Source organism: Pyrus communis, chromosome 12, assembly GCF_041283825.1.
Source record: "Pyrus communis isolate YQ-2024b chromosome 12, ASM4128382v1, whole genome shotgun sequence".
NCBI classification, from domain to species: Eukaryota; Viridiplantae; Streptophyta; class Magnoliopsida; order Rosales; family Rosaceae; genus Pyrus; species Pyrus communis.
Window position 1 is genome coordinate 224,122 of NC_142576.1, and position 17,291 is coordinate 241,412.

The following is a 17,291-nucleotide window of genomic DNA, read 5'->3' on the forward strand; positions in this document are numbered from 1 at the left end:
TTGGTGAAAGGAGGGAAGAAAATGTAAACAATTCGGAGTAACCGTAATCAAAACGAAACTAGGAGGATGAAAATGTAAACAAAAGTAGTTACGAATGTGAAACTTCAAGTAAACTAGAGAGACTTGTTATTGCAATTTGGTCCCGAACACCACCACACGTCACCCACAGCGTACAAGCTAGGCGGGTTTTCTTTGTTATCCATCCAAATGGAGTCATAAAAATATGTTGGTTTTGTGCAGAGCTTGAACTTGTTGTATCAGCAACACAGCAGCTATGGAGCGTCATCTTCGACCTGTGTGCAGCTCAACGGCCATCTTGTGCCCCTTCAAGCCTCTAATTACTAAGCTGCCACTGTTACTGCAAAAGGCCACTTTTTCTCCTTGCCGTTTACCCTCCTACACTTTCCCTTTATCTGCAAAGCTTTCTACCTCTTATCCGCTTCGTCCTGCAGGTTCTCTCTTTGCGTTTCCATTCCTTGAGCTTTATGGTGCAATTTATTTATGGGATAATATATTGGGTTTGTTCTATTTTTCCGTTTTTGCGAGTGTGTGATTGCAAATTTGCAATTGGTTTTACATATCTCATTAATTTGATGGGTTTCCACTTTCCAGTTATTTATTCATGTGACTGTAATACAATTGAAATTCTTTAATTTTCTGTTTTGGGCTTCTGGTATACTTGCTTTGATTTCTCATGCTTCGTCTTTGAAAAATTCGAGTTTGACGGTTTTAAGGTGGTGCATTTCACAGGTCGTTACCGAAAGCAAAACACTTTTTATTTGATATCTTTATTGTTTATGTACTGTAGAGAATGAATGCCGAATTGCTTACTGTTGATGTTTGATTTGACTCAGTTTTACTGGCGACGCCGGAGAGCCAAGTGAGCACCGACGCAAAAGAATGGGCAATGCAAGGTCTGTTTTGAGTGTTTTCCAAGTTTGATTTGAATGAGAGCATGCTTGGTGTAGGATGGTGCTACTTTCATTTGCACATCAATCAGTGACAATGTTGTAATTTCTTCTATTGTCTCACAGATTTTTATTTCTTAAGAAAGGATGTAGAAACTGCCGCTATACGCGTCAAGGAGATAAGGGACTCTGCTTGTCTGCACAAGTTAGAACAAGAAGTAGCCGATTTAGAATTGAAAGCAGCTGATACCACCTTTTGGGATGATCGAGCTAAGGCTCAAGAGAACCTTTCGGCCCTGACTGATGTCAAAGACAGGATAAAATTGCTGAACGAGTTTAAATCACAGGTCTTTGCCCAATTTCTTTAATTCTGTTTAGAATATTGTTTTCGCATCGTTTCTTTGGGGTGACATGGCAACGTCGTTTTTCTGGATAATTGGTTGTGCTTGAAGTGTGATACGGTGATATGACGTGGGCAGTTTTATTAGGAGTACAAAATGATACTGTCTAGTAGGAGATCTTTTGCTAATTTACTCTGCATACGTATATCATTTACAAATATTGAATATCAGAAAGTGAGCTCCTCTTAAATTGCATTGTGAATCAAATTCATTCAATGCAGGTTGAAGATGTAGAAACAATAGTCAAGCTTACTGAAGAGATGGACTCCATAGATCATGGACTTCTTGAAGAGGCCGCCAGTATCATCAAGGAATTGAACAAGGGGATGGATAGGTTTGAGTTAACTCAACTTCTTTCTGGGCCTTACGACAAAGAAGGTGCTGTTATCTTTATTACAGCCGGTGCTGGAGGTACTGATGCACAGGTAATTAGAACATATGTGCAAAGCAAGAGCGACTAGTTCTTTATGGGTCTTATAAGTTCGATGGGAGTTTTAGATTCTGTGAGATGCATATGTAGGTGCTGTAACGCCATTACAATAAAACATATTGCATTTCTCATGAATGAATTTCTTTTAGAATTAAGACACATCTATCTCATTCATACCTGGCCAAATGTAGTTTATTTTGAGAATACTGCATGGGGATGGTGTGGCTTTTGTTTCAGCAATTACTGAAATTACCATTACCATCCACTATTCATTCTTTGTGTTGACTTCTATTCGGTTCTGTGGTTTTGTTAGCCTCTTTATTACATGCTTATGTTTTTCTTGTATAAAACCTTTGATAATTCTCAGTGCAGGATTGGGCTGAAATGTTACTCAGAATGTATGTGAGGTGGGCAGAAAAGCAGAGATACAAGACACGAGTAGTTGAGAAATCCCAGGGAGAGGAAGCTGGAATTAAGTCGGCGACAATTGAAGTAGAAGGCCGTTATGCTTATGGGTATTTGTCGGGGGAGAAAGGAACACACCGCATTGTAAGGCAGTCCCCTTTCAATGCCAAAGGTCTCCGCCAGGTATGGGCGAACCTTCTGGTAAACTATGAATTATGGAACATTTAATTACAGAAACTGATTATGACGGAAGAGGGTTTTCCATATGTGGAGAGCTGACACACGTCAAGTTTGTTAAGTTGAACAGCGTTAGGTGCATAACTAGTTTCTTAAAAATTACTACTGAAAGTGTAAGTGTGTGTGTGTGTTGGGTGGGGGCGGGGGGCGAATGGGAGGGAGACAGAGTTAGCACAACATATCCTATACTGTGTGTTCTAACTTGATGTTATGTGCAGACAAGTTTCTCTGGTGTTGACGTCATGCCACTTCTACCTGAGGAGTCTTTGAAAGTTGAATTACCTGAAGAGGACCTGGACATAAGTTTTTCAAGGGCAGGCGGAAAAGGAGGCCAGAATGTGAACAAAATTGAAAGTGCTGTCCGGATTACTCACATCCCCACTGGTGTTACTGTTCGCTGCACAGGTTTCATTAGCCCCATAATTTCTTTGTTGGTTTTCACCATTGGAAATTATTTCTCTCGTCATTGCATCAAATAAATATTTTCAAATTTTGTTTGTAGATTTCGTAAGAATGTAAGTTTGTGGCTCCGTTTTGATTTTGCATTCGCTGTGTGGAGCTACTGTGTTATCATTTTGGAATTGTGTAGTATAATGAAGAAGTATGCGAGCTTTGTGATGACATCTATTTTCTTGACTACTACGATGCAGAGGAGAGATCCCAGCTTGCAAACAAGATCAAGGCTCTAGCCAGGTTGAAAGCCAAGCTGCTAGTGATTGCCGAGGAACAAAGGGCGTCGGAAATTAAGCAAATACGAGGAGACGTGGTGAAGGCAGAGTGGGGCCAACAAATAAGAAATTACGTGTTCCATCCATACAAACTCGTCAAGGACGTAAGGACGGGACACGAGACATCGGATATCACTTCGGTAATGGATGGTGATTTGGAGCCGTACATAAAAGCTTACCTGAAGTACAAATACAGTATGAAAGTGACTGCGACTGTAGCTAATTAAAGTAGAGGATGTAATTAATTAATTCTTAATGATCTGCATAATGCTTGAATTGTAAATACTAAATATGATTTGTATGTTTTCTGCTGACATAGTTTCGATGTTATACTTGTGTTGAGCAAAATTTGTCTACTAAACCTTATAATTGAATCTGAGCATCCTTTCAGTCCCATTCACATCGCTCATGCTTGCTGCTAAACCAAACACGATAAGATAGAGCTCCAGATCAAAAGATCCATGATGCCTTGTTTCTCCCAAACAGTAAGCTCAATGAGTAAGTGTTGCCCTTCCGTGCTGCTGCTTCGACTCGATTCTCACCAATCTAGAAATTGTATAAAACCAGCAACTCCAAGTCAGTGTGAGAAATGCAGGCAAGGGACAAAAAAGAAAGGGAAACTCATGCTACTCGCAACTCGCAAGTAAACCGGAGAGGTACAGAAACTACCTGGTCCATGAGCCAATTACCAATACTTGGCATGTACTGCACCAAGTACATTACAAGCAGCCGGTAAGGGCTACAATGTATAGCAGAATATAGACTTAAACATACATATTATCTTGGTAGCTAGACTTAAACAATAAGAAAGAAGGACTCTGCTTGCTATACAGCATCCTTGAGACAATCTAAAACCTTTACAGCATCAGGTACTGTTCACCTGGGCATGCCAACCAAATTGAGAGAGAGAGAGAGAGAGAGAGAGAGAGAGTGAGAGAGATGTACAAACGGCGGTGATAATAACAATGAAAATCATGCGAATGGTGGCAATCACAAAAGACAATTTATTGAAATGGAGATAGAAAATTATACACGAAGAAGATTGAGATTTGAGATTAGAGATACCGATTCCGCGGCTACCACCAGCAATCCAAACAAGCTGAAAAAAATATGAGAATTACTGATTTTAAGAAAGAAATCAAAAGAAAAGAAACAAGCTTTTGAAATTGATATGAAAAAAAGGTCTGGAGGTCAAAGTAAAATCCCCTGCAGCACACCAGATAGAGTTACACTCATAAGAGCTCAGAAATTCACAGATACATGTTCCTTCATAATATTAATATATTGGGGAGTTTGGAAACTAGGAAGAAGGAAGAATAATAATACCATACCATCAGGTGTGGCAAATTTGACTGCTAGAAAAACAAACAGAAACAGAGAAATGAAGACCATCACCACCACCACCACCGCCATCTTCACTTTTCTTCCAACACCGCTTCAGCATTCCACCCCTCCACTCCAGGAAGGATGGAAGGACTAGACTAGTAGATTAGTTACTGCTGGCGGTAAATCGGGTTCGGTTCAGTTATACCGCTGCTTACTTGTTCGGTTGCCTTTCCGGCCCAATCCAACTTTAATTTGGGTCTGGACTTTGGAGGGAGGGTGAAAGTTTTTATCTCTCTGAAAAGCTCACATTTACCCAATCAACGTTAATACAAAAACGACGACGTCTGACACGCTCTCTCCTTCACTGCCGGTCTCACTCAACACAACAGAAAAGGGCATTCCTCTCTCTCGCCCCTTCCTCTCGTATCATTCCTTCATTCAGTAGAACCGACTGGTATACTGTAGCTAAGCAGCAGTAGAGGCGAGTGAACAAACGGCTCTCAATGGCGGCGGCTGCGAGGAACTTACTACTCAAGCACCTGAGAGTGCAAGTTCAAACCGTGCCTTCGAACCCTAGCTCCACCGCCCCTCTCTTCCTATCCCCCTTTGCCGCTATCCGACGCCGTCTCTTCTCCGAGGAGGTCAGGGGCACCTTCCTCGACAAGTCTGAGGTCACCGATCGGGTCGTCTCCGTTGTCAAGAACTTCCAGAAGGTCGATCCTTCCAAGGTATAACCTCCGATTTTCTCAGAAAATGGAATTGAAGTTTTATGGAAACGATTTCCTAATGAATTGCAAGGTTGAACTAGTAATTATTTGATTGTTGTTGTTGTAAAAGAAGATCATTTTGTGATCGAGGAGTTGATTCTAAGATCCGTTTTATTGAAGAATTAGGGTTTTGGTAATGTCAAATGTTGGGTCATGAAATGTACGCCTATATGTGGAATCGGATTGAAATATTGCTATTTGGGTTTGTAAACATTTTGGGATGATGGTTCTTCCAATGCCTCAGCAGTGGCTCATTGATTATTCAATTTTTACACACTATTGTTTTCATGACAAACTAAAGTGCACAAGCAGAGAAAAATTTCGCCTTAATTTTGCTCAAATTTTGCAATGGAGCTTTGTTGTGTTTGTTTTCTTATTCAGTGCTTCGCAGATAGATATTCTTTATAAATTGCAGTTTTTGGTCCTCCGGGATTACTGGAGGCCTCGAGAATCAGATATTTCATCATTAAACTAGAATAGCTATGCGGGCAGAGATAACTATAGCCCTCCCGGATTATATACTTAATCACAAATGTTACAATATTGACTAACATTGTTGATTAAGATGGGTTTGATCTCTGGTACTTGCATGTTATTTAGAAGTTGTAAATGTTTGATATTTCATAAACATTCTTTTTGTCTTTCTTCTTTGACCTTACACAAAGAATTGAATGTATTCCTCTATTTTGCTTTTACATGAGTTTCTGTATGGGATTAATGTCTGAACTACAACAATGTGACCCCTTCTTGTTTTTATTTGTTATTGTTTTGCTTGAGTTGGGGCTTACATGTTGTAACCAATATATGGTGAATGTCCCAAAGTCCGACGGATAGTGACATCCAGTGCTGGGATATGAGATACCAAAAAGTGAATTGGCTTTTATCTGTCTGTGGTTGTGATTACCAAACCTCAGCCGTTCTTTTCCCTTTTCTTTTCTAATGTTAATGTATGCACACCTCATTTATGGCATGTTTCACCTTGAACTTAAATCACAATAAATGTGACGTTCTTTTTATCCAAATATATATGTATACGCAACTGACCTCAGAAATTCTATGTACATGTTCCTTTCCGTTCACATTTCATACTGATTTCGTTTGTATGGCCATTTTGTTAGTGTGTTTTCATTATATTTAAATAATCTAATCTCCTATGCACTGTTTTTCTTTTTTGAGTAGGTTACACCAAATGCTCATTTTGAAAGTGATCTGGGGTTAGATAGTTTAGATTCTGTGGAGATTGTGATGGCTCTGGAAGAGGAGTTTGGGTTTGAGATCCCCGATAATGAAGCTGACAAGATCAAGTCAATTGGTCAGGCTGTGGACTTTATTTCTTCTCACCCTCAGGCGAAGTAGGGGAAGGGCATGAAGCTCCATTGTTAATTTTCTCCTGTTCCCCGCAAGGATTTAGCTGTTAGAACTTTTGGATCCTCACACCTTGTTTCCCTCCATTTTATAAAGGTGCCATTTTGGGATTCCTGCTCCTCCTATTAATGCTGTTTAAAGCGAGTAGTATTTTTGGTATGTTCAAAACTTGAGTGTTTCGGTTCCAGTTTTATGGAAAGTGTGTTGAAAACAACTCTTTGATTGTTTCATTTTTGTTTTGTTCAAATAAAAGCAATCCAGTTTATTGCTTAACAAAATTACAGTCTTATGTGATTACATTATCGTTGACGTTTTATCTGTGGCTTTTGCTCTTATCCTCGACTCGAGTACCTAGTTTGTACTATATTGCTGGTTTGCCTTTCAATGGTTGTGCTAATTCATTGGATGTAGATGTAGTATAATATCATGGTTGTGTATGTGTATGCTTTTCTCCTAGGATTAGTGTTGATTAATATTCATCAACATTGTTCGCTCTAGTTTTTATTCTGTTGTCTTGGGCACGCCTGCTTCTCCTCTACTTCTTTAAGCCGACTCCTCTAGGCAATGGCATAATTACACATTAGTTTTCCTTCCATGTTAGCAATCAATCATAACACGGTCTAGTTTTTATGCAAATGAATGAATGTGCGGAAGGAATGAAGCCATTAGTCTGCGTTCATCATGTCGTATCATTGACATGAAACGCTGAGGTGTGGCCGTGTCATGTAAGTAAATATCACAAGATGGTCCAATATAGAGGGGGACGAAGACCGAAAGTCCATGCCTGGCGTTCGTCGTCGTCTCATTCATTTACGTTTCAATTATGGGCCCCCTTATTCCACTGTCCACAGTCTCTCTTCTTCTCTTTTATTGGCCAACACTACGCAACAGCGAGTGAATGGCCCAGCCTCGCAGACTACACTGGTTTTGGCTGGGAGATGACTTTGAATGTCGAGTCAACACAAACATACCAGGAAAGGAATGCCCTTCTTCTTCCACAACATTTACAATTATACATTTTGGCTCGGCTTGGCTTGGTGCCGGCTTGTTTGAAGGTTTTACTCGCTAAAGCGTTTTTACTCACTAGTATTTTGTCAGTAGAACTTGTTCGTAGCGCTTCTATGAAAAAGCAATGTGTTGTTTGACAAGCACCTAAATAGGTGCTTCTACATTGCACAGAAGCGCTTTTAATACTATAGTATAGTGTTTGGCTGCCAAATGAAAAATACAGTTCAGTAGTGATAAATTAAGGACATTATTTTCCAAGGAGCTCGTCTTTCTCCCTCTTACTAGATATGCATCAAGTTCATCTCAATGCAATCACTGCATCCAGAGAGAGGTGTCGAGGGGTGAGGGTCGCCGGACAATGTCACTGGGCTGGTTGAATCGGAGGGATCTTGGGGTGGGGAATAATTCGACGGGAAGGGAGGCTTGCAAGAGGGTCGCCGTCGGAAATCTCTGACGAGTCGACAATCCCAGAGAGTCCAAAACAATTTTGATATTTTGTAGAATTTTCAACTTAAAAAATAGGGGTAGTTACGGAGTTGAAAAACTTCATCAAGGGGACCAAATGCTTCACGGTTTTTCACTTGGCAACACTTTTGAGATTGAAAAAAAAAAAAGACTTCTCAAAAAACCACTCTAAGTGCTTTTACTTCTTATCCAAAACACCTTTAAAAATATTGCCAATCGACTATTTTTCTAAATGAAAATGCTTTCACTTATTAGGGGATGTTTTTAAATCTCCAAAAACATCATCCAAACAAGCCATAAATCTTGCTCTCCTAACTCGTACAGTCTGTCATGATTAATTGCAGAGCATTATCTTCCTAGTTGCAGTTGTAGCGAATTTCTTCACCTTCTAGTCTAGTTCTCTTATTTTGGATAATATTAACCGTATGTGAAATATAACCTGTCACGTGCTAACGAAACGATGAAAGACTAATTATATATTTAAATTTGCTTAGTTAAGTTAGTTAGAGCAGTGTGCCCGTATTCAGCTTAGATTAGTTTAATGTATATTATCGGTTTGTTTCATATTATCAAATAATAATATACATATAAAATAAGGAAAAATTAATGAAAAATCCTTAAAAAAACGTTAGTTTTAATCAAAATGACAAAATAAAGGTCTGAGTGAATGGTAATATGAGTGACTTTTGAAGGTAAAAATATTCTTAACATTAAAAATGAACAATACCGGAATTTTCATTAAGATTTCCTATAAAATATTAATTTGTGATTGTGCAGCGGCTGGGCTGGGCGCGCCGACGAGGAATTCATCGTATAATCATTCACATTATCGAATTTATGGCAACACAATACATAATAATTAATGTCGTAAGATTTAAATTCCAAGAATTTTGATTGGGTGGTGCAACGCATCGTTCTTCTCTGATTGGTTGAATGCATATAAAAGTCCAAGTCAAGAGAGAAGGAGGTGAGAGTCTCTCCCAAACTCCACGGCATACGCAGACTTGTACCCCACATGACGACTCAACTCACTCCAACAATAAACTAAGTCAGACTAGTCAGTCTTCCATTTTTCATTTCTCAGGGGAAGGGGAAGGGGAGGGCATCCCCGAAATTACATGGGAGACTTGGGGTCAAGCTTTTGCATCCCCTGCTATAAGTAAACCAATAACACAAACACTTATCTCCCATTCTGCTCTTGGCTTTTGGCTTTTGGCTTTGGCCATTGCAATTTCAAGCAAATATGGCGAAGCGGCAAAAGCATGATGACCTGCTTCTGCTACTATTATCACTCTCCTTGCTCTCCTTTTGCTTTCGTTCTTCGCTTTCGGAGATCATTTTCGAGGAGCGCTTCGACGGTATGTATCCATCCTTCTCTCTCCTCCCACTTCCAACTTTCGCTTAAATCTATTTACTTTCTGCTTGAGATTTTACCTTTTTACTACTTTGCTAACTTTGTTCTGGTTGAATGCTGAGGCTAACTGTCTAACTCTCATTTCCCAGTTTCCCTATCTCCTCTCTCTCTGAATCTGACAAAATATCTATGCTTTTCTTTTTCGTCGAAAAATAAATAAGTTTTGGGCCGCAGTAAGCTGGTAATAACCAACTTTTGTACAGTTGGTTGGTTGACTTGACTGTCTGTGTTTGAACAACATGTAAAAAGTAACAAGTAAGACCAAGAATATATCTTTCATCTTTCATTGCACCGGAAAATTAATCAGTTAATCTTGATTTGTTTTGGAGTAGACGACGGATGGCGAAGCCGTTGGGTGAAATCCGACTGGAAAAGCAGTGAAGGTAAAGCAGGTTCCTTTAAACACACAGCCGGAAGGTGGGCCGGTGACCACGATGATAAAGGTATCTTCTGATTACCAATTATTCATTCATCACTGCTTGTTTCTTCTTAATTATTTACATATGATATGCCAGCCAACTCAAACTCTTGAGCTCTCCAATTTGATCCATCCATCTTACTACTATTTGACATGCCTTGGTAACAATAATTCTTGTCTTGTATGTTTGTCTTTTCAACTTTAACTTTGGGGCGCCGTAGGCTGGTGATAACTTACCAACAGTCAAGGTGGTTAAACTTGTGGTTTTCATTTGTCTTGGCATACGAAATCTTGCAGGAATTCAGACATCTAATGATGCCAAGCATTTTGCCATATCTGCAAAGATACCGAAGTTCAGCAATCGGAACAGGACGTTGGTCCTCCAATACTCGATCAAGTTTGAGCAGGAAATTGAATGTGGCGGCGGTTACATAAAGCTTATGTCTGGATTTGTTAATCAGAAGAAATTCGGCGGGGACACTCCGTACAGGTTAGAATTTCAACTCTCTACGTCGCAGGATGAAATGTTTTGAGGCATGTTCGTATGATCTAGTCCTTCATTCTTAAGAACACAATGTAGTTGAAAAGGACTTATTACAGGCACATTTGGTTTTCTAGCTGTAGTTTTTTCCTATGATGAGAGTTTCGTAGTGGTCAAATGCAGCCATATGTCAGTGTATATATACCGTATGTGAATGGTGGCCAGGTTGTGCATGTAGAAATTCTTTTTAGTTAATCACCATTCCGCAACACTTGGTAGTCAGTTGGATGACACATGATCATTTTATAGTAGCAATTTGAAACTCGTTTCTTAATCAAAGAGCACTTTTTCTAAATTTTGTAGACTGAACTGCCACAATGAGGTTCCTCAAATTGCTCTGTATAGTTCATACTTCATACAGAGAATTTTCGGTGGTAGCTGATACCATAGAAATTGCCGACATATAAGAGGCCAGATTGCCTGTTTATGTATGACGTTCTTTCTTCTTCTCTTTTCCAAAATTCTGAATGTTTGCTAAACTTTTTGTGTGTAGTTTAATGTTTGGCCCCGATATATGTGGCACGGACACAAAGAAGCTCCATGTCATACTCTCCTACCAAGGCCAGAATTACCCCATCAAGAAGGCCTTAGAGTGTGAAACTGACAAGTTGACTCATTTCTACACGTTCATTCTTCGACCAGATGCAACTTATAGTGTCCTAATAGACAACCGAGAAAAGGATTCTGGAAGCATGTACACAGATTGGGATATTCTTCCTCCAAGAAAGATAAAAGATGTTACTGCAAAGAAGGTAGATAAAACATGATTAGTTAGAAAGGGGTTCTAACTAACTATATTGTAATGTTCTCAAAACTCCAGGAAATCTTTTGAGCAACCTTTTCATAAAAATAATTAAGTTATAAAATTTAACTCTTTACAATTTCGTATTTTAACTTAAAAGTATCATTTTTTGTCCATTACAGCCAGCAGACTGGGATCTTAGAGAATACATTGATGATCCTAATCACATTAAACCTGAGGTATGGGAACTTTTTTTTGTCTCTTCCTAATGCTTGTCTCTGAGACATATCTGTTCAGTGGATGTATTACGTGCTACTATTGACGCATATCTTGGTATTGCAGGGATATGATTCAATTCCGAGAGAAATTCCAGATCCAAAAGCAAAAGAGGTTAGTTGATTAGTTACGGAGCTGTAATATACCCGACATTTGTTTGATCTTTTTGATTTTGGACTCTTATTTGTGTTTTATAATATTAGCTTCCCCTTTTCTAGTTTGATTTTTAGTGTTTTCCTCCTGGGGTTTGATGCATACATGTGGCAAGTTATGAATTTTAATCAAGCAGTTTCGTGTTTTCCCCTCTTCTAATTAGCCTGAAGACTGGGATGATGAAGAGAACGGTCTGTGGAAAGCTCCAAAGATACCAAATCCAGCTTACAAAGGACCATGGAGACCCAAGGTTGGTACTGTGGGTTGATTAAGGTTTTGCGAGGTAGCAGATAGGGTGCATTTTTGCTCACCACCATAAACTATGGTGTATGCTCACCATACACCGAATTAATTCACACGTCTCCTTTCACTTAACCTTAGTTAATTTTTTTTTTCAAATTTTAAAAAGTAAAATTTAATGTGAAAGTTAACTAGAGTTAGGTAAAAGGACACGTGTCAATTGATTAGGTGTATGGTGAGCATACATTATAGTTATGGTGGTGAGCAAAAATGCTCCCGTATCAGAAAAACCGGATGTTGATTCTTTTCCGCAGTTTCTAATTACCGTGTGATTTCTTCTGATATGTCAGAAAATCAAGAACCCTAATTACAAAGGGAAATGGAAGATTCCTTGGATTGATAATCCAGGTAACTTTAAATAGATAACTATATAATTTATCTGTCTATATTGGTGTACATAACTACAACAGCAATTCTAGAGGGGAAAAAAAAGATGCTGAGTTTCATTTTTGTTCTCCTATGCAGAGTTTGAAGATGATCCTGATCTCTACGTGCTTAAGCCAATTAAGTATGTTGGTATCGAAGTTTGGCAGGTAGGACGTTTTCCATTTGCTAGAGGATCATATGATCATTAGTTCATTATGTTAAAGGGGGTGAAATAATGCGATGCAGGTAAAGGCTGGTTCAGTTTTTGACAACGTTTTAATTTGTGATGATCCGGATTATGCAAAACAAGTGGTCGAGGAGGTTTTCGCCAATAGAGAGGTAAGCCTTTTTTGACTGTTACTAGTATTCTCCAGTTCTCTGGCATACATTTCATCATATGCATTTCTCTTATGGCATTTCAGGTCGAAAAGGATGCCCTTGAAGAAGCAGAAAAAAGGAGAAAAGCACAAGAGGAAGAGGTTCGTGGCCGACATAAATGGTTATTAGAATTTCCTGTCAGGTTTAATTGAATTCCATTCATTAATTTTTGAGCTCCTATTGTGCAGGAAGCTCAAAGAGCAAGAGAAGAGGGTGAAAGGAGGAGAAAAGATAGGGATCGAGGTCACCGGGATAGACATAGAGACAGATACCGAAGGGTGTGTTTGAATCTTTTTAAAACTTTCTTACAACTTTCATCCAGTATAGATTTTTTCTATGATCACCTTTGCAATAAAAGGCATTCAAATCTCATCTTGCCTAACCAGTTAGCTCTCGGTCTCATGATATCCTCTTCCCAATGTTGAAAGAGGCCTCAAGTTCGAATCCCCCTCCCCATGATCAAATAATTGGACATTTCGTTGCAATAAATTGACGTAGTCTCAGTGATTTAAGTTGTGACTTGAATGTTTTTCTTGCCTGCTTCTTCTAACTTTGGATGTTTTATCCTGCAGCACCGTCACTGGGATGACTATGATCATGTAAGCGCCAATATTCGTGCTCTCTCTGTATTTGTATAAATAAACTCAAGATTTTATTGCACGCGCACAAATTTATTTACTCATTGGTCTGCGGTTGCAGGACGAGCTCTGATTGGATTTCCTCCACCCACCGCCCGTCTTCCTCGCGGTTTCGTTTTGAAGAGATTGATAGTCACTTTTTTTCTGCCTTCGTTTTCCGAGAAATGCAGTCACTTTTCCTTCATGTTTTAAAATGTCCTTGGCCGTGTAACTTTATTTCTGAATGTATTCTGTATAATGTATTTATCATAAAGTTAGCTTCCGCATGTAATTGTTTATAATAAAAAACAAGTCCACATGTTATAATTTGAGCAGGACGGACAGTCTTGTGACGTGCCTCTACTCTTTTGTTCCTTCATATGGTTACAAATTATCCTTGTCCTCTATCTGTACTTAATTCATAATTCCTCACCCTATCCAAACTTCCGCGCTCAAATCACGCAGGTTTTCCGAGTTACCTCCCTTGTTTTCAAGATACGCCTATGTTTGAAGACGATGAGCCTGCCGTTGTGTACAATGATGTGTGCTGCAAAACGGCATTTGAACAACGTGACTATTACAGCTGCAAGAGTGGTTTACAATGGTATGTTGTACTGGTCGGTTGCCGGCACCTATAATACAGGGTTGGAGAACCAGCTGGAACTAGGATGTGCCTAGGTTTGAATCTCATCGGGGCTATGCGGCTGTATCAGATGATGATCAAATGAATGGATTTGATGGCTTTTGATAGACAGGTTTCCTTGAACAAAAGATTTGGGATAATTCCTTCCCAAAATTGGTTAAGAACCAAGTCGACCGCAGCGGCTACGAGTTATGGGTGGAAGTTTTCCACCCAAACAATGAGGGCATGCCAATTCGCACAAGTGCCAAGTGATCATTTCATTTGCTTGCTTTACGTTTTTTGCAAGCATTGGTATGCCATTTCATGAAGTGGTTACAGTTAATAGCTTGCAATATCATTGTTTCTTGACCTTCTATCAAGCACCAATCAGCACAATAAGTTATCAATACCTGCAAAATTATCTATAATGCTAATCCCGAAATCTTCACCTATTCAACCGTTAAACATCTATTGCAAATTATAACAAAACTTGTAAAACTTTACAACCTCGTGTTGTCCCCACGGGATTAATACAATTAAAAGGCTGAACCTAAAATGTCATTCACTTCAGGTGACGCCACATTGTTAAATAGAAATATGCAAACTGTCTATCGCCTTCGCACAGCAGAACTTGACCCACGCTGGACTGCAGCTGGCTGCTGAGCTTGGCCAGCTGGCTGACCAGCACCCTCCTCCGCCATGTTCATTGCTTGGGTAATGGCATTCATGACAATGAGCCCAAGAGGGATCGCGTACATCCACTGATAACATTTGAGTAAGGTCAGAATTTATTCTGTCGTCATTATCAGCACAATTAACAGAAGAAAGCTACAGAGACAATTAATTCTGTCGATACTCACATATTTAGCCCAAAAAGACCTTTCTGGTGGTGGTATAATTTCACCTTCTCCTACCTCGCCCCCAACCCCAAGAATATCCTCAGCAAACACTGGAGCTCTGTGGAAACATTTGGCAATACGATATTTACAAAGACATGATGATCAGCATAATGATGAACCTATAAATAGTATCAGCATTTAACTTCAGGCAACTGGATCATTCCATACATTACTAATCCGCCGCACATACCCTCATATATAATGCAGATCAACCAGATTAAATGGCAATTTCATAGCCACATTTTCTACCCATAACCGGAAAATAATCGAAATCAACAGAATTGATACCAATGCACCGTCTATTCTCTTAGATAATAAGATTCACCATTTTCTACTGACAGAAGTTGAAATAATTTAAAACCTTCTGTGACAGTTTAAGCAAGCAGACCATGCCAGGATCAGAACATATACTGGAGAAAGAACAAATGCAAAATAAATTCACCTTGGTGCCTGCTCACTATTCTTCAAAACCGTGTGAGAGTTAAAGGACCATTTTCCAGGCTGAAAATACAAATAACAAAAGCCATTGAATTAAGGTATGCTAATTCAACTAAACTCTATTTACATCCTCAAAAATAGGGTTTGAGGTATCGTATTTCAGTCATCTTAGGTTCATGAAAAAAAAGACCAGGAACAAAAGGGTTGATCCCAACTTACAAGTTTCATTTGCCGAGGGTATGGACATGCCCCAGGAGAACCATAATTAACTGCCAAAATGTTAATTCCATCCTGCAAATACAAATTTAATCAAAGATAAAATTTCCATATGATAAAAAAAATTAACCAAGATTGTGTTCCATTATCTCTGGGTCTAATTTGAAAATCATGCTGATTGGAGAACATTCTTCGAACTGTTCCCATTAAGATTACAGTGACTGATCCATAGGAGTTTAGAAGTAAAACCAAAGGGTAACATGTGAAAAACAACAGCAAGAGTTTACAACTCGATCAAATTTGAAGGTTACCGTGTGTATAACAAAATGCTCATCCAAACCCTCTCGTGGAAGACATCTCTGGATATTTAGAAACATTGTTAGTATACCTGCAGCTTTACTAAATCACATATACACGTAACCATAAAACCATCAGAGATAAACAGCATGTACAGCTACAATGCTGTTACAGTAGTAATTATGATCAAAAGAAGTTACTCTGACAGAAAACAAAAAAAGTTACAGGAACGTCTTTTTTCAAGCGTAGTTTCAGATTGCAAATATACAAGATGGTGCAAAGAAACACAATTAGAAAAGGATATGATCTGCTGGAAATAATAGAACCAAATCCTTGCTTAACAGAGGGCACTTAAGACTTACCGCTTTTACAGATGAAATGACATAATCCCTCCCAGGAGGATTCAAAACACTTGATGGCAATCTTATCCTATAGAAGTCATCTCCCTTCAATAGCAACTGCAAGAAAAAACATTGACATTTCAAATAAAGACAGAAACCAATTGGAAATGATAAAAGCAAAAAGGACAAGTTTAGAGGAGAAAGCTTACTGCAAACTTCTCCTTCTCCTCTTTGGTAAAGGCATTCCTCAAAAACCGCAGCTTTGTGAGTGTCTGTGACCAATACAGCCATGTCATAGTTAAGCTACTTCTTAGGTTTCTACAAATATAAGGTGATATACAAGGCATGAGAGTGCTTAAGTAGGAAAAACTAAGCCTGACACAGTGATCGTATAGGTGCTAAAGTTACTAGTCTTAAGTAAAATTCCGAAGTTCATCATCATGTGCTTGCATCCATTGCGTTGCACCTAAAGAATTTATCAACAATACATTCCTTTCTTTTCGGTTTTCGCCTAAATTTCTATGCAACCGTTTTACAAGACAAAAAATTCCGGTTCAAAATATAGAATGCGATCTCAAATCATCAATAACCAGAACCCCAATTCAATGACAACCAAATCCAACTGCAAAACCTGAAATTGCAGTTGAAAACTCTCTCATTCACAAAAAAGTTTCCTCCTTTTCTGAGCAACCAAAACATACAAGAAAAAAACTAAAAAGAAGGAAGCAACCAACCTGACCACCGTGATTCCAGGTCTTTAAGCGAGCACTGAAGGTACCAGCCGGCGAGAAATCAGAGTCCCCAAAGGCGTGATGGAGCTGGAACTGGATCTTTGAGTCCGAATCCGGATCCGAAAACCTCTTCCGGGTCGTCGATGCAGTTGTCGATGGTGGCGGAGGCGTGGATCGTGTGAATGTGAGATCAGGAGACTTGGTGTGCAGCCCTCCTTCTAGACCGAACTCCTCGTCGTCCACCAGGAGCTCATCGGATTGGAAAGCTGCTGCTACTGTAATACAGAGCACGGCGGAGATTACGAAGATCAACCGCCGGTGGGACGACTGAGAGGAGGAGCGAGAGAGCGCCATCGAGTTTCAGTTGAAGTCCGCGACTTTTGTGAGGAGAGAGAGTGAGGACTGGAGGTGAACGATAATAGGGCCCAAAAAGTGAAAATCGTAATGGGCCTGGGCCGGCCTTAAAATATATTAACTCACGAGGGCATATCAGGAAAACAAA

At 39.3% G+C, this 17,291-nt stretch overlaps 4 protein-coding genes and 1 long non-coding RNA gene across 5 annotated transcripts; 3 read left to right on the top strand and 2 right to left on the bottom strand.

Moving 5' to 3' along the window:
• Nucleotides 1-159: 159 nt before the first annotated feature.
• On the top strand, nt 160-3,457 carry LOC137745884 (peptide chain release factor PrfB1, chloroplastic). The gene is made up of 7 exons (XM_068485918.2): nt 160-452; nt 855-914; nt 1,035-1,255; nt 1,531-1,734; nt 2,112-2,327; nt 2,600-2,786; nt 3,032-3,457. Exons 1-7 carry the CDS (start codon nt 275-277, stop codon nt 3,334-3,336), a joined length of 1,371 nt encoding a protein of 456 aa, XP_068342019.2. The 5' UTR covers nt 160-274; the 3' UTR covers nt 3,337-3,457.
• Nucleotides 3,458-4,063: 606 nt separating this feature from the next.
• On the bottom strand, nt 4,064-4,581 carry LOC148692106 (uncharacterized). The gene is made up of 2 exons (XR_015954091.1): nt 4,441-4,581; nt 4,064-4,208 (listed from the first exon to the last, which is right to left on the bottom strand). It is a non-coding gene; the product is annotated as an uncharacterized LOC148692106 (long non-coding RNA).
• A 217-nt stretch (nt 4,582-4,798) lies between these two features.
• Nucleotides 4,799-6,845, top strand: LOC137744650 (acyl carrier protein 2, mitochondrial). The gene is made up of 2 exons (XM_068484422.2): nt 4,799-5,163; nt 6,382-6,845. Exons 1-2 carry the CDS (start codon nt 4,939-4,941, stop codon nt 6,556-6,558), a joined length of 402 nt encoding a protein of 133 aa, XP_068340523.1. The 5' UTR covers nt 4,799-4,938; the 3' UTR covers nt 6,559-6,845.
• Nucleotides 6,846-9,022: 2,177 nt separating this feature from the next.
• LOC137746228 (calreticulin-3) lies at nt 9,023-13,572 on the top strand. The gene is made up of 14 exons (XM_068486302.2): nt 9,023-9,398; nt 9,787-9,897; nt 10,170-10,362; nt 10,907-11,165; nt 11,338-11,394; nt 11,498-11,545; nt 11,748-11,834; nt 12,175-12,232; nt 12,350-12,417; nt 12,497-12,589; nt 12,673-12,729; nt 12,817-12,906; nt 13,201-13,227; nt 13,328-13,572. Exons 1-14 carry the CDS (start codon nt 9,284-9,286, stop codon nt 13,337-13,339), a joined length of 1,275 nt encoding a protein of 424 aa, XP_068342403.2. The 5' UTR covers nt 9,023-9,283; the 3' UTR covers nt 13,340-13,572.
• A 695-nt stretch (nt 13,573-14,267) lies between these two features.
• LOC137746229 (uncharacterized) lies at nt 14,268-17,225 on the bottom strand. The gene is made up of 8 exons (XM_068486303.2): nt 16,793-17,225; nt 16,268-16,330; nt 16,080-16,175; nt 15,732-15,779; nt 15,424-15,495; nt 15,209-15,267; nt 14,728-14,824; nt 14,268-14,628 (listed from the first exon to the last, which is right to left on the bottom strand). Exons 1-8 carry the CDS (start codon nt 17,141-17,143, stop codon nt 14,476-14,478), a joined length of 939 nt encoding a protein of 312 aa, XP_068342404.2. The 5' UTR covers nt 17,144-17,225; the 3' UTR covers nt 14,268-14,475.
• Nucleotides 17,226-17,291: the final 66 nt, after the last annotated feature.